The 15,902-nt window shown below is 41.0% G+C and overlaps 1 protein-coding gene across 1 annotated transcript in view; it reads left to right on the top strand.

Annotated features, from left to right (window-relative positions):
• Positions 1-14,147, top strand: part of Ptprk (protein tyrosine phosphatase receptor type K) — a 519,914-nt gene extending 505,767 nt beyond the window's left edge. The window contains exons 22-30 of the mRNA XM_050138244.1: positions 524-678; positions 3,017-3,152; positions 3,375-3,524; positions 4,353-4,526; positions 6,463-6,594; positions 6,716-6,841; positions 10,171-10,334; positions 11,069-11,204; positions 13,897-14,147. Coding sequence (XP_049994201.1) covers positions 524-678; positions 3,017-3,152; positions 3,375-3,524; positions 4,353-4,526; positions 6,463-6,594; positions 6,716-6,841; positions 10,171-10,281 — 984 coding nt within the window. The 3' untranslated portion in view covers positions 10,282-10,334; positions 11,069-11,204; positions 13,897-14,147. The remainder of the gene's footprint in view (positions 1-523; positions 679-3,016; positions 3,153-3,374; positions 3,525-4,352; positions 4,527-6,462; positions 6,595-6,715; positions 6,842-10,170; positions 10,335-11,068; positions 11,205-13,896) is intronic.
• Positions 14,148-15,902: the final 1,755 nt, after the last annotated feature.

Raw genomic sequence — 15,902 nt, 5'->3', positions numbered from 1 at the left:
GTTGTTACTAGAGATGATGCTTGGTGGGCCAAATTATTTCACAGAGCTGAGAAAAGATCATTTACCCAGAGAACAGTTTAGCTGCGTGTGTATTTTCACAAACCAATCTAGTGTGGCAGTGTCCTGGAAAATCCCTACAAACCATGCTTCAAAACCATTTTCAACATGGATAAGCAAGGTATTGAAATCTCCACTTGAGAACTCAGTGCCCCAGATCAGGGGGAGCTTTTCTATTTTTTCCTTGTCCCCCCAATAATTTCATGTGGTGTCATTCCTAGTAAGAAACAAGCTGGCAAGGCAAATAAAAATTTACCCAGGGAAGCAAACAGAACTAAGTTCCTTTCCTGGCAGTTCTGTGGTGATAAAGGTTAAGTCCCCAAGCCATGTTAGAACAGTACTTCTTAAAAAAAAAATAAGTAAAATGAAATATTGGTAAATGTTGTTTTCATGCTCACTCAGATTTAGTGAATTTGATTACTTTCTCTGGATCCTTTCTAAGGCTCTGTTTTCTAACTTTGCACAGAGGGGCTATAACGAAATCCGTGAAGTCAAACAGTTCCACTTCACTGGCTGGCCTGACCATGGTGTTCCATACCACGCCACGGGGCTTCTCTCCTTCATTAGGAGAGTCAAGCTGTCCAACCCTCCTAGTGCTGGGCCCATCGTTGTGCACTGCAGGTGAGTGATGCTCCCAGCTTCAAGTGACCATCCAGACAGGGCTCGCCAGCCTGACAGCTCGATGTTGCTGACGAGGCTCATGTTTGCCTGTACTACACATAATGGGAAGCAGAAATAAAAACTGGCCTCGGGTAGGACATAAGCCAGGAACACAACCATCCCGGTACAGTGTTGTTCTCAGGTACAAGTGTGGAAAGTGCCTCTTAGTGGCTACGCCTGTGTTGGCCAGTTTTATCACTTTTGAAAATTCCGTACTGTAAAGAATGGTAAGTTAGAATAGAGATCTTTTTTTCCAGTCCACTTAATTCTCACTAGAATCCCAGCTTTTAAAGCTGAATTTGAAATTACTAAATGGCCTAAATTGCAAGAATTGGGGCTATAAAACAGGTGTGTAACTTTAAAAACCAACAAACAAATCAGTATCCATCAGAGGACCTTAAAAGGCACATTGCTGCGATTCAGCAAATATTTGCCAAAAACATGAATATTGAATCCAGATTTGTTCTGATTAAAAACTTCCTTGAGGGCAAAGAAAAGAGAAGCAATCCAAGGCACGAAAGCAAACGGCATGGCTCATTTTGAAATAGGGCCAGGAGAACAAGGACAGATTCTAAAAAGCTGCTCTGAAGGCTGCACACCGTTCTCAGATAGTACGCCTTCCTTCCCAACCGCTTCCCACGTTGAACTTCAGCGTCTTTTTTTTTTCCTTTTGTAAAATCCAAACAATTCAGATTCGCAATGACCTTTTAAAAAAGAAAGAAAGAAAATAAACAAAGGTAAGGGATGCTGCACCTCATAAGGATCAGGCTCGGAACATATCTAAAAGAGGAAAAACATCCTTTCAGTCCTCCAGAAATCTGATGGACTCTTCAATTATTTCCCTGCCGCAGACGCTGGGAACAGTGATTGAGAAGCAGGATTGGGGGAAATCGTGACACCTGACTATCTTTGGCTAACACACAAAAGAATAGCAAGTGTAAGCGAGATGACCATGCTTGGCCAACAAAGAAATAATGCCAGGAGCGCAGTTGAATGTTTAGAAGTGGAATAAATAGGTTTGAATTCGGTGACTTTGATTCATTGTGGGGGTTTGTGTTTTCTTGAATTGCTTGCTTCGAAAGGGCTCTGGATTTTCCAGGTCCCAGAACCAGAGATGACATTTTCCTTTTCATGGTGTCATCTTTGTTATTTTGTCTTTTTTTCTTTTTTTTCTGAAGCTGAGGACCGAACCCAGGTGTCATCTTTGTATGTAGAGAAATGAAGAAACTGGCTGGGTAGAGAATCCTTCACCCTCTTCCCCTGCCCCTCACCACCCCTCAGTTGTGTTCTCTATTTTATTGCCGGTAATCTTTCCAAAGAGGAAAATCATCATATTATGATTCTGTTTGAAAGCATGTGTTTGTGCTTAGAAATGAAACAGCAGAGAGGCTATCAGGTTAGTGTTGGCTCAGTAGTTAGGAGCACTGGCTGCTCTTGCAGAGCACTCGGTTTCAATTCTCAAAAGCCATGTGTGGCAGATCACAACTAACTGTCTGTAACTCCAGTCCCAGAAGTCCCACGCCCTCTTCTCATGTCCACAGGCATCAGGCATGCACATGGTAAACATACATACAGGCAAAACATTTATACAGTGAAAGTACTGAAGTAAGTATGTAGGATAAATTTTTAAAGGGTGGCTAGCACCATGACCCGAGAGAGATCGCACTCTAGTTCACAGAACAATTTCAGCTTCCCTTCGGATACTATTAAATATTCTTTCTCTTTGGGGACTTTCTCCTCTCTGGTAGTATCCCTCTCTCCCTCCAGCCATTTCCTTTGGCATTTCCTGTGAACTGTGGCTCCTCTCAGTTCCCATCGGAAGGTTCTAGGATCAGTGGCCTTGGTGTTTACATGAGTGGAGATAGGACAGCGAGACCTGCTGCTGCTGGATGACTGAATACAGGAGCCTGAAGGAAACTCAATGTGGAGCTAAATTTTGAAGCTTGATGCCAATACTGTTTCAGTCCCATGAGTGTGAAGTTATAAAATAACTTAAAATTATCACATTTAAATTCTCATGAAATGAAGACTGTGTGATAGAGATGTGTAACTTGAAAAATATGTATACATTATTTTCATGTGGAAATAATTTGCAACTCTCGTTCTGACCTAAGTACACCATGCCAAATCATACATTACACACACAGTCATTTTTATGCATTAGTATGTTTTTGGGTGGCATATAAAACTGTGTGTTTGCTTTCTCTTAAGTCAATTTGACTTCATGTAGCTCAAGGTAGACTAGAGACTGAAGCTTACGAAAAGAAACATGCTTCTCATATTTTTCTCATTTTCTCAGCGCTGGTGCTGGGCGCACAGGATGCTACATTGTGATTGACATCATGCTGGACATGGCTGAAAGAGAGGGTGTGGTTGACATCTACAACTGTGTCAAAGCCTTACGATCGCGCCGCATCAATATGGTTCAGACAGAGGTAGATGGTCTCATTCTTAGTCTGTCTTTATTTTCCTTTTGTTCCCACCATTTACCAAATGGAATTTACTGTATTTCTTACAATATAATCAATATTGACTCATCAAATCATAGAGTAACCGATATCTTCAATAATAGTGCCCTTTCGGTATATTCTCTATCTCCTGTAAACTAAGCATTGCTAAACTAGTATGAAATTGTCTCTTTTTTTTTCTTTTGATAGGAGCAGTACATTTTTATTCATGATGCCATTTTAGAAGCTTGCTTATGTGGAGAGACTGCCATCCCTGTCTGTGAATTTAAAGCTGCATATTTTGATATGATTAGAATAGACTCGCAAACTAACTCCTCCCATCTCAAAGATGAATTTCAGGTATTGACTGTTTCTAAGGTTTCTATTAAAACTTTTCCAGTTTGTCCTGGGCACTAATAACTCTTTTAGAAAATGTCCTTCAGGTCAAATATATAACCTTTGACCCTTCTGCAATGATAATATGACATTTTTGTCTTTCATTATGTATGTTATGCATTCATTTGCACTGATATCCTGAAGGGCAAATGAATTCATATTCTGAAAAGGGTATGAGAAAAAGATATTATAACAGTCAAATCTGGTTATGATTTTTGTGTTTATAACTTCTTTCTTTCCTCCATACAGCCTTACTATTTTGGCCTTTAATGGCATGCTCAATGTGAGATCAGCATATTAATAATAATGGCTGAGATTTGCACTAAACATTGTCTTAGCTCCAGTGTATTCACTGCTTTTATACAACCTTCAACATGGAAGAAAATGAGTTCACACGTAGCCCTGGGAAACTGCTCCTTAGATTCTTGGTGTAGTGTTCTGGCATGACAAAATGTGACTGCAGATGGTCGCTTTCCGTTTGAAGCCCATCATTACCTTCGTGGATGGCCCTTGTATTTTCTTTGTCTGGGCAGTGTGTTTTGTGGATAGCTGTGTAGTTTAGGTGTTCTTTCCTTTTGAGAAGAGACACATGAATAAAATGTGTCTCATGACTGCCTCCCTTCACAGGCTTTGTTCACTTAACTAAAAGTCCATCAGCCCATCACAGAGGCAACTGCCGTTGTTTTTCACAAACCCTTCACCTTCCACTTGGCTTCCCAAATACTTTGTGGGTCTGCGCTATGCTATTCAGTGGGTCTCTGTTTTAAAACCTGGGTTCCCTTTTCTTTTCAGACTCTGAATTCTGTCACCCCTCGACTTCAAGCTGAAGACTGCAGCATCGCCTGCCTGCCAAGGAACCATGACAAGAACCGTTTCATGGACATGCTCCCACCTGACAGATGTCTGCCTTTTTTAATTACAATCGACGGGGAGAGCAGTAACTACATCAATGCTGCTCTTATGGATGTAAGAGACTGACTCTTTGTTAGTAGAAAGTGCCTTGAGAATCGCATAACTCAGCTGAACACTGGCTACTTTTCATTTCTTGGAATTATAAAATGGGCTAGAATTGAAAATTGGAAACTGTCAGTGAAATATGAATTGTTTTGAAAAGGATTTGAGGTTGCACCTCCAGAGATTCTTAGCAAGTCTAATTTTTAGAGGTGTAGTGTTGATTTGAAGTTTGATAATTGTATTATCTGATAGAAAAATATGAGTTATATTTTTCACCTTAATTATTTTGAGAAGCAAGATTAATACCATACCTTCTTTGAGTAGTGGGAATACATTTTAAAATCACAGAATGCCATATCCTACCAAAGTGTGAAATAAATATTTGGAAATATTTATCTGTGACATTCAGTGTTCTAATCATTTAAAGGTAACTAATTTTATTTAGCAAACTATTTAGAAATGACTAAGGAAGACATGGACAATAGCATGTTAAGAAAAAAATCATCATCAGGAAAACACTTATTTTGACCCCCTTCAGCTGCTCTCACATGTCCTCTGTGGGCCACTTGCCCAGAAACAGAACAGGGAAGGGGATTTAAAATTGTGTCACCAGTGATCTTATTTTGTTATCTTGGGAAGAAGCAAGAAAGTAGACAAGATTCAGTATCCTTAAGACAATTTATCACCTTTATTTCTTTTTCATTTTGCCTATGAAACCATAGCAAGGAAACTATTGGAGTCTTTCCCCTCCCTGAATACAGATGATTATCCCGCACCACTTCCCCCTCCCAAGCTTTGGGATTAAAGGTGTATGCTACCATACTCAACTGTTCTCTTTCTTTCTTTTTTTATTTTAAGGGTTTCAACCTTTTTCTTTTCTCTCCCAATCCTGTATATATTTTTTAAACATTGTAAACTATTTAGAGGTTTTCTTTGTCTTTGAATCTCTCTTTACTGTATTCCTCTCTCTTTTACTGACCACATGAGTCTTTAATTTGCTAAGCAATATGGAGAGGATTAATGCCATGGCTTTGACAGCTAGATCCAGCCCATTTCTTCGCTTTCTGAGATGCCAGTCTCCTGGCAGAGATACCGGCTGGAGCCATGTTTATTGCCACATCTCTATGGTGTTTCAAGGTCCTTGCCAACAAGCAAGCTGCAACAGTGTGTCCACAAACAACACTCAAATGCTTCATAGTCAGACCCGCCTGCCTGAAAGAATCAGAGTTTGCTCTGGTAGGACGGCCCAGAAAGCCAGCATTAAAACAGAGCAACTTTTTTCCTGCTATGGCTGAAAACCAAAAAGCATGCAATCAGCTTTTCGACAACACCATTTAAGGGTTTTGTGGCAGGACCTCTTAAAGATCTGCAAGGTTCTACAGCTAAAGCTGAGTCAGGAAGCCTCTCTTAAATGAGAGTGCTTGCTTGCCTCTAGCAAGCAGAGCAGACCTGAGAAATTGCTGTTACCAAGATGCCATGCTTTATTCTGTTTTTTTTTTTTTTTCTGTCTAGAATTACTTCCTGAGCTCTTTCAGGCTTTATGTGGATACAGTTGTCCACATGTTGGGCAGCCATTTGTAACATGAGGGTCTGATTGTTGGGGTTTCTATCCTCCTCTGTGTTTGTCCTGTATTAACATTCCTGGTTGAAATAAAGCTGGGACTCAAATACTATAGTGACATCAAACTCTATGTCATTTACTCATTCCTAGTTCCATTATATCCTAGTGGTGCCATGGCTTAGGAGGCACTGTGGCTTCATCTCTCTTGAAAGCTACTGCCACCTACTTGGTCCTGCAATGGAGTACCTTGAATGTTTATATAACTTGTTGTGCATTTTATTTATTTATTCATCAAGAATTTCATAAGTATGTACTATGAAAATATCATGCCCACCCCCCTTTGCATTTTAAGTTCTTACATTTTTCAACTCTCCTGTTTCCCCACAGAGCTACAGGCAGCCAGCAGCTTTCATCGTCACACAGTACCCGCTGCCGAACACTGTGAAGGATTTCTGGAGACTGGTGTATGATTATGGCTGTACCTCCATTGTGATGCTAAATGAAGTGGACTTGTCCCAGGTTGGTTTTGTGGTTCTGGATGCATCCTAATGGAACAGTAATAAATTCCATTTTCTACTGTGTAGAACTTTAAAACTAAACCAGACCTCTTCTCTTTCTTTCCCAAATGTTAATCGTGTAGGGCTGCCCCCAGTACTGGCCAGAAGAAGGGATGCTGCGATATGGCCCTATCCAAGTGGAGTGTATGTCTTGTTCAATGGACTGTGATGTGATCAATCGGATTTTTAGGATATGCAACCTAACTAGGGTAAGTCTTACTCTGGGCATCCTAACTGACCTGCTTCAGAGCAAAGAGGTTGTGATTCTGATCGGTCCTAATTCTATCCAGACAATAGGGGGAGAAGAATCAAGAAGCACCCACATGGTCCAGGCCAGAGTCACTGATCACCTTATGTCTTAGTAACAGGAGAAAAGGTATTCCAGATGCAGGAAATCTGAAATGCTGAAAGCTAGGTTCTCCGGTCAGTGAGTACAGTAACATGCTCGGTCTGGAAGGCCAGATTCAGATGCAGTCTCTCTCTTTTTTAAAATATTTATTTATTTATTATGCATACACTATTCTGTCTGTGTGTATGCCTTCAGGCCAGAAGAGGGCACCAGACCCCATTACAGATGGTTGTGAGCCACCATGTGGTTGCTGGGAATTGAATTCAGGACCTTTGAAAGAGTCAGGCAATGCTCTTAACCTCTGAGCCATCTCTCCAGCCCCAGATGCAGTCTCTTAATCAGCAATTACAGTCTGGGCCTGGCCCTAGAGTACCTGTGGACTTAGGTAGAGGATGATATATTTCCTAATTATTAATATTGACCTCCAGCCTAGAAAAAAAGGACCATACCAGTGAAAAGTAAAGATAATCATGATAACCACAGAGAGTGGCAGGATAAAACAGGGCAGCCATCACAGGAGACTTGCATGTTACTATTTCAGGACCTGTGTGTAATGGGAAACCCAACCCTGAGGGAGAAGTCAGCCACATCTATTGCTAAATCTTCGCCTGCCTACTTGTTCTTCTCACCTGCTTGTTCTGATGCCTGATGCTCTGAACATTGCAGCATCTGATTTTTCCCAGCTCCAAAGGAGGATTCAGTGTTGCCTCTGCTGTGCCTTTTGCCAGCAGCTAAGTGGCAGTTGTATCCCACAGGGGTTTTTCTTTCCCTGATATGGTTTATACAATAGCAACTCTGAAGGCCTTTTCCTAAGAACCAACCAACAATACCCTAGTAAAACCATTTAGCTTTCAACAAGATAGTAAGCCGAATTTGAAAAAAGTAACCTCCACAACACAATACGTTAAAGAGAAGAGACTGTCCTGTTTCAAAGTCATCAATTCTGTTTAAAAGTATGATTTTAAGTGTGTGATCAGGGCTGTCATGTTTCTTATATCAAAATGACTATATGTGTGTCTTGTTAATTAGCCTATGTGAATATAACTAGGAACAGGGGATAAACTCATAACCAATTCTATCACTCATTCTAGTGGAGAAAAAAGGAATTAATTCAACCATGTCATAATATTCGTGCATATCTTAGACTTTAATTTAAATGGAATCTCATTATGTCTGCACATCTGCTTCAATTTCTGTCTAGTCATATTTTAACTAAGCAACTGTAGCTGTTCAAGAGCAGAAGCAAAACTCATCTGTGAGTGGAGGAGCTCTTTCTATAGAAAGTTTTCTAGCATGATTTGAAATCTGTTGAATTTTTTTCAGGACATATATTGGTTTGGTTATTTCTGTGCATATATTGTGTTCTGGTACTTATTTATACCTGATGTTTTTATTCTCGGCATAATAAATTTTGTATCACTCACTTCATTGTGAGTTTAGTATGCAAATGGGGAATGAGAGTAGATAGGGTCTTTGCCCTACGAAGAGGTGCATGAGTCCTTCCATGTGAAACTCACCGTAGGATACCCTTTGAAATAGGTACTCAGTGTACTACGTACTTTTTTTTTTAATTTTTTTATTAAAGATTTCTGATTCTTCCCCGCCATTGCCTCCCATTTCCCTCCCCCTCCCCCAATCAAGTCCCTCTCCCTTGTTAGCCCAAAGAGCAATCAAGTTTCCCTGCCCTGTGGGAAGTCCTAACCTACCTCCATCCAGGCCTAGTAAGGTGAGCATCCAAACTGCCTAGGCTCCCACAAAGCCAGTTCGTGCAGTAGGAACAAAAACCCATTGCCATTGTTCTTGAGTTCTCAGTAGTCCTCATTGTCCACTTTCCTACTCAGGGTCTTGGGTTTCTTTTACTCCAGCAGCACTGTTGTTTAGAAAGTACCTTGCAGAGTTCTCCCAATACCTAGCTTAAGGTGAAAGGAGAGTGTTCCTTGTCTTTAAGGAATCTACATGTTACCAGAGAAGGCTGGCATCGCACTACTTAATGTACAAGTGCCTATTGACTGACATGATGTACATGTGTCAGAGGAGAAGTATAGATTATAAATTGTTTACCTGGATAATCAGGCATAGCATGACCATAGAACTTTTGAAGAAAATGGTATTTAAGAAAAACTTTGAAGAATTAGTAGGTATTATTTGAGGGTGGGATAGCCAGAGGCAGAGAGCTTTCCACAGGGTACTTTGGTTCTGTGCCCTCTTAAGAAAGTTCCCAGGCAAACGTGGGTCAAATTAGCTTGTCTACTTTATAGTGAGAAGAGTGCTATGGTAGGACATTTTCAAAACGAACGGGGACATCCTCTTCAAAGGCTCCAAGGCAAGCAGTGGCAAAGGAGCTAAGGGAAGACAGAGTGTCTCCAAACACAACGCTCTGTGAGAGGGAAAGGAGGTTGGGAGGCCAGGTGATCCAGATCATGAAAGGAGTTGGTCGCAACAGATTGCTAAGAACATTAGGGAGCCATTGGTTTTAAGAGTGACAAGATTGTCTTTTAAACATCAGCATAATCATAATGTGTATACTAAGAGTGTATGGCAGGGAGATAGAAGGCAGTAAAGGTCATCACCAGGACGTAGTATCACAACTTGTGTGGGTTGAGGCAATAAAGGGACAGTGGATTTTAAAGGCTTTAGGAGCAGGACTTGAGTGTCTTACTCAAGGTTTGGGGGTGAGGAAGACGCATCATCTTAGTTATTTTCCTTTTCTCCTGCTATAAAATCTCTAACAAGAAGCAAATTGGGTGAGATACATTTATTTCAGCTGACAGTTTGAGAGACACAGTCCGTCACAGCAAGGATGATGGCAGCAAGACTCTACTGCGGGTGGTCACATTGCGCCCACAGTCTGGAAGCAGGCAGAGACTTCTGCCTGTGTTCAACTTGCTTTCTTCCCTTTGCCGCAGTCCAGGACCCCAGCCTGTGGAATGCTACTGCCCACAGTCAGGGTGGCTCTTCCCACTTCAGTGATCCGAGTGTAGATAATTCTCCACAAGCATGCCTATGAAGTTAGTTGACAGTCGATATAAACCATCACAGGCAGGTCAAAAGGACAAGTTGTTCCTGCACTTACGGCATGGAATGTTTCTGTCAAAGCACCTGAACTGTCATCAACTAGACTCCATCCAGTATGTATTTCCCTCGGTATTCTCATCCTGATTCCCATGCAAATCCTTGTTTTCTCTCCAGCCCCAGGAAGGTTACCTGATGGTACAGCAGTTCCAGTACCTTGGCTGGGCTTCTCATCGGGAAGTGCCTGGCTCCAAACGTTCGTTTTTGAAACTGATACTGCAGGTGTAGAAATGGCAGGAAGAATGTGAGGAAGGGGAAGGCCGGACGATCATCCACTGCTTGTGAGTAGGGCAGAGCAGCATGACCTGGCCGTGCGAGGGACCTCAGAGTTCATTTCCTCATTTGCCTTTGCTTTGCTTATGTGAAAAAGGCACTGTTCAAATCCTGCCAGACCTACCATAGGTCCTCTTCCAAAACAGAAATCTAGGCTCATAAATGAATAATTTACTACTAATTTTAGGGGGTTTTGTTTTGTTTTGTTTTCTAACTATTAAGAATTAAGTACTTGGAGTTAGAAAGATGGCTCAGTAGTTAAGAGCCCTGGCTACTTTTCCAGAGGACCTGGGTTCAATTCCCAGTACTCATTGGTGGCTCACTACCCTCTCTGACTCTAGTTCCTGGACATTTTTTTGCCCTCTTCTGCCCTCCATGGGCACGGCATGCATGTGGTCCACCAATAAACATGCACAAATAAAATAATGAAAATTAGGCAGTTGTTATATGATTTAACTCTTTTAAACACCTATGCGAGCAACCTCTTTGATTCGTACAGTTGCCAATATGTTACGATCTCAACATCTCTTAGTTTTAGAACTTATGTCAGCCTTCATCTAAGCTCCTGAGCTAACTTTATCCTCTATAGTCCCTTCCTCTCTGCCCTTCATGTGTGCACAAATATAAATCAGAGTCCAAAGACATGGAAAAAATATTAAAGACGAATTTCCTTTCCCAGACGAATGTGATGATGTGACATGCGAGTCCCCTGAAGGTGCTCACACCGTATTTGTGCTTTCAGGAATGGCGGTGGCCGCAGCGGCATGTTCTGTGCCATAGGCATTGTTGTTGAGATGGTGAAGCGGCAAAACGTGGTGGATGTTTTCCATGCAGTAAAGACCCTGCGGAACAGCAAGCCAAACATGGTGGAAGCCCCGGTGAGTCACACGGTCTTCGAAAGGTCTCAGTGACAACTTTGTCGTGGACCTACGTACTGGTTTGACTTCACAAACACACACAGGAAATTTGCTGGTATTTGTGCCTGATAGGTAGACTGTAGCGAATCTGCCTCCACTTATACCAACACGTTGCTCATTACATGAACTGTTCAATGAAGGAAACACTCTCATTTAATTTGAGAAATGTGTAGGGCTTTTTCTCCTTATAGGCGGTAAATTGGTGGTACAGCAAACTTTTATAGTAGTTCTATAAGAATAAATCCTGCTAAAGTATAGTCCCTTTTCACTTGTTAAAGCAGATTGAGTTAAGTAGTATTTATGCTCACGGGCCACCTCAGCAATTTAGACACCTATTTTCCATTTATTCATTTATTCTACATTTTATCTGACTTATTTTGGTGAATGTGTGTGTGCGTTGCTAGGTATGGAACCAGGACCTCAAACATGCTAGGCAAGATAATTCACAATTAGCCTATACCCGCAGACCTGACACACAGTGTTTAGGAAGAAGAGCTGAAGTCTATTGCAGTCGGTTTCTGTAATCCTTCACTATCTAATACAGCTGTCCATTGTCAGGTTGTCCTTGCTCACAGTTTTCAGCTTAATTTAGCATCTTTGAAGTACAGTCCCCACGGTGTGACATGAGTTCTCCTGAGTTCATAAAGCTTGGGAAGTAGCGACTGATGGGGGATATGTGAATAAGGTTTCCCCGGAGTGGAGCTGAGTACCAAGTAGGAGGGACAGTTGTTGCCTCTGTCACACATCGTCCTTGGGAGTTACATGCTGGTACGGTAGGATCAGGTGAAGAGCAGCTGTGGCACTCCCAGCCCAGTAAACCAGAAACCCCAGAGCATCACTGTCGCTTGCCCTACTTTATCAAGATGATCAGATAGCACAAAGGAGAAGAAAATGAAGCGATTCAGTAAGCTCGCCAGTGTGTTTTCACCACTTCCTGCTCTGGGCTGTTCACACAGGAGGTGCATTGCTTCCTGCGACAAACATCTAAAGACCCCGGTTTATGCTGTTTCACTTTGACAAATGGCAGCTTACTTCTTCCTTTCTCGGGTCCTTATAGGGGAGTCCACCTAGGACCCGATCGGGTTGCCCTCTCCGGGGTGCTGACAATTGAGAGGGACAAAGCGTGTGGATTTGAGAGAGGATTTACATACAAAATGGCCAGGAAGTAGCTATGGCTCTAGTTTCACAGGTGTGTGACCTGTGCAATACACGCTGCCTGAAACATTTCAAATCCCACGGAGATCGCTGCTGCCTTCAGAAGTGACTTTTAGCTCCAAGTTTATCTTTAACAGACCACCTTTTCTTTAACTTGTAAGTCTGTAGTTGAACATTTGTTATCGAACCTTCCAGTGAGTTACTCTTTTCCTTTATCTTCATGCTCCACAAATCCTGACAGAATTGACAGACCGCTCTGCTTAGTAAAGCTTGATTAGAAAAGTTTGCTAAGGGTTTAGGCTGAGTTTGGTAAGGGAATTTCGAATTAAACAAAATTGAGACTCTCTGGCTGGTTACAAGCTCTTGGTGAAGTTCCTTGGGCACCACACATCCCCTAGTAGGAGCTGATGTAAAGTGTATTTACTTCGGTAGTTACAGTAAAGGAAATACCATACTTAGGCTAGAGACTCTGGATAGTCTCTTTCGAAACAGGATTCATTTTAGCTTCTCCAGTTCAGCCTGAACTTTGCCCCCTTGGACTGAGTTGGGAACTTTTCAATGGCTTCCATAGTATAAGTCATCATTTACATCATAGTCCATAGACTTTTGTAAGTTCTTGGTAATGGAGTAAGTACGTGGCCAGACTCAAAGTCTAGTTTCAACTCAAATGGTAGGCTAGCAAGCAAGTTGTACTATTAAGGGAGAGGTAGCAGCAATCAATTTTTAGGCATAAATAAGCTCGAAGTTTTTTGAAAATTCCTAAAGTTTTTTTAAAAATTTATTTAAGTGATACTCTGACAGAATATCAACCGTGGAAAAATGTAAAACACGAAATTACAAAAGGTTGTTTAAAGTAGGTTGTTCTCTCTAAGTCTCAAGAGATGATTTGGGATGTGGAGGAAAGCCTTGGCGCACCCCAGCAACAACATAAAACAAGAAAATATTGACGTCATCTAGCAACTAATCCAAGTGGCAGATCGTTGTGTAATATAAAAAGACTTGGAATTATGTGGCCTAAAGCTGTAAAACATAAAATCATCTTGCGATCTACGGTCATTTTATTTACTCTGGATAATTGTTGTTTCAATCATGTACTAACAACGACCATGGTAAACCAAGGTGATTTTTAACAATTGCTCCTAATGGCAGCTCCTGTCCTGGTTCTTTACATTTTTGTAAGCTGCGAAACATTCTGATGGTGAGGCCCAGCAATTTTAATCACCCCAAAATTCTGGGTGTTATATTAATTGATAGAAAATGCAGGACAGAAAAACTAAAACACCTTTTTGTGTTGTTGTTGTTGCTCCTTTTTCTTAAGTAGGGATCATTAGCCTCAAGTATAAAATATGTATGCCCAGATGTTCCTGTTATGTACAGAATACGTAATTTGCCACTCTTAAATAATTTCAATTGGATGTCAGGAATTCACACAGATGCTATTATTCACTATTAGCCTCTTGCTAACTCTGTTCATTCCTTCTGTGCTAACATGTTGCAGGAGCAGTATCGTTTCTGCTATGACGTGGCTTTGGAGTACCTGGAGTCCTCGTAGTTCAGTGACGCTGTTTGCAGAGCACCCCAGCAGAGACCCATTCGCCTGCTGAGCCAGCAGCCGTTGTACCTGTTACACCTGCACAGAGAGATTTTAATGTGGGGGGCGGGAGGCTTTTACATTGGAGAGGCAAACGTATTTTTCTTATGAAGTTGTGTATCTTAATAAAAAGGACTTGATCCGTTTCTATGACTGTACGAGAGCATCCACATTTTGTGCCACCCAAATCATCTTTACGAAGAGGCGGAGTCCGATGAGGGATGATCTGGGCTGTCCGGGGAACACGCAGCCTGTTCTCTTCCGCTTTCAGTAGAGCAGCTACCACACATTGCATGCACTTTTAAAACAGCATTTCCCTCCCTTTAAAAAAAAATGCTGTGGAATCTGGAAGTGGGGAAGAACACAAAAGCTGTGCAAATTCATAATCAGTTTCATTTTTCTATGTTCAAAGTGTAGCAGAGCTCTATATAAATGTATAAATTATATATAAATATATATATAACCGGCTTATTTTCTTTCGGTGTGCAATGATGGCTGGATCATTTAAAGTTCTTTTTAGAAAATACCATAAGCCAAAGACTCAAGTGTAAATATGTCTATATGGAAGAAGCACATTATATTTATTGGTTACTTACATTACATTTTTGATGGCTAAAATACTACCACCACACAATCACTCTTGTTTCAGAAGAAAGCTTTTTCTTTAGCTAAAATCAATGGTAAACAATTTTTGTAGATTATTTTTTGTATGTTTAGTGTAAGTAGAGGATAAACTTTTTATTCCTAACCCAGGAAGCAAAATGTTCTTTGTAGTGGTTCCCTTGTGTACATGCTTGTGAATTAAATTGATGTAAAACATCTTGGCAATTGTCTTTGAATAGAGGACCAAATTAAAATGTTTTGCTGAAAATGTAGTTTTTCCCAGTCTCATTAGATAAATGATGGCTTGATGGTTGGATAGGAGAAATCTGCACAGCAGAGGACCCTGTGGGTAGCTTGCCCAATGTTGAAAAACGCCTTTAAGTGCTTTACATGTTAAAGGAGCTGGGCTTCTCAGCCTGTGGCCTAGCACTGTTCAGGAACACAGGATGACAACATGATGCTTTCGGGGACAAGTTTTAGCAAACTGTGAACTGTCAGGGTAACACAGTGCTCTTTTGGATGTTTCTAAGCGCAAGCTTTGGATTCCTACCATAAAAAGTGTGAGCGGATCGATGCCCGGTTCCTGTTGCCTGCTTTTATGAGATTCCCCAGTGAATTTTTCTAAGTGTGGTCTCGTTCCCAGGCTCCATGTAACTGTAACTTCACATCATCGGCTTGCAGTTTCTTATTAATGGAAGCATTCCGGTGTCCTCTTTCTAGGTTGCCAGTCCATGACGTGGTGCTTAGCAAGATTTAATTAAAGTAAGAGTGAAATAAAGTTTTTTTTATAATTATGACATTTATTGATTGCACATCATTTTCTCTTCTAAATTTTCATGGCTTGATTCCCAAACAAATAGGCTGTCTATGACTCAATATGAGCTTGCCACAAAAATTCTTCTGAAAGCATGTTTCACATCCAACAGGGAGTTTGTCGTAGTTTTGTTCCCTACACTGCACATTGCATGGTCCAGGTCAGTAAGGGGGGAAATACCTAGGGGTTTAAGTGTCTTTTTTACATCTTTTTCTTTGATTCTCTATATTGTCATAGTTTGTATTAGTTGCTTTCTGTCAACTATCTAAGAAAACATTAGTATCAAAGGCCTAACAATGTTTTTCTGAATATCCATATTCAAAAACTTACACTTCCTATCCTTAAAAACCTCCCTTAGTAGACCTATGTGTGGTCTTGTCTTTGCCCAATCGTGTCCTTCTGGAAAGATATCTTGGCAAAGCTCTGGACTATAGGCATCTTATATTTTGAATTTGAAATGTCTCCAGTGTGCTTGTGTGTTATAAATTTGGTTGCC

This window comes from Alexandromys fortis, unplaced genomic scaffold (assembly GCF_014885135.2).
Source record: "Alexandromys fortis isolate MF-2015 unplaced genomic scaffold, M_Fortis_MF-2015_v1.1 scaffold_14, whole genome shotgun sequence".
NCBI lineage: Eukaryota > Metazoa > Chordata > Mammalia > Rodentia > Cricetidae > Alexandromys > Alexandromys fortis.
Note: the sequence above shows the minus strand (reverse complement) of the source record. Positions and strands in the feature narration are given on the sequence as shown.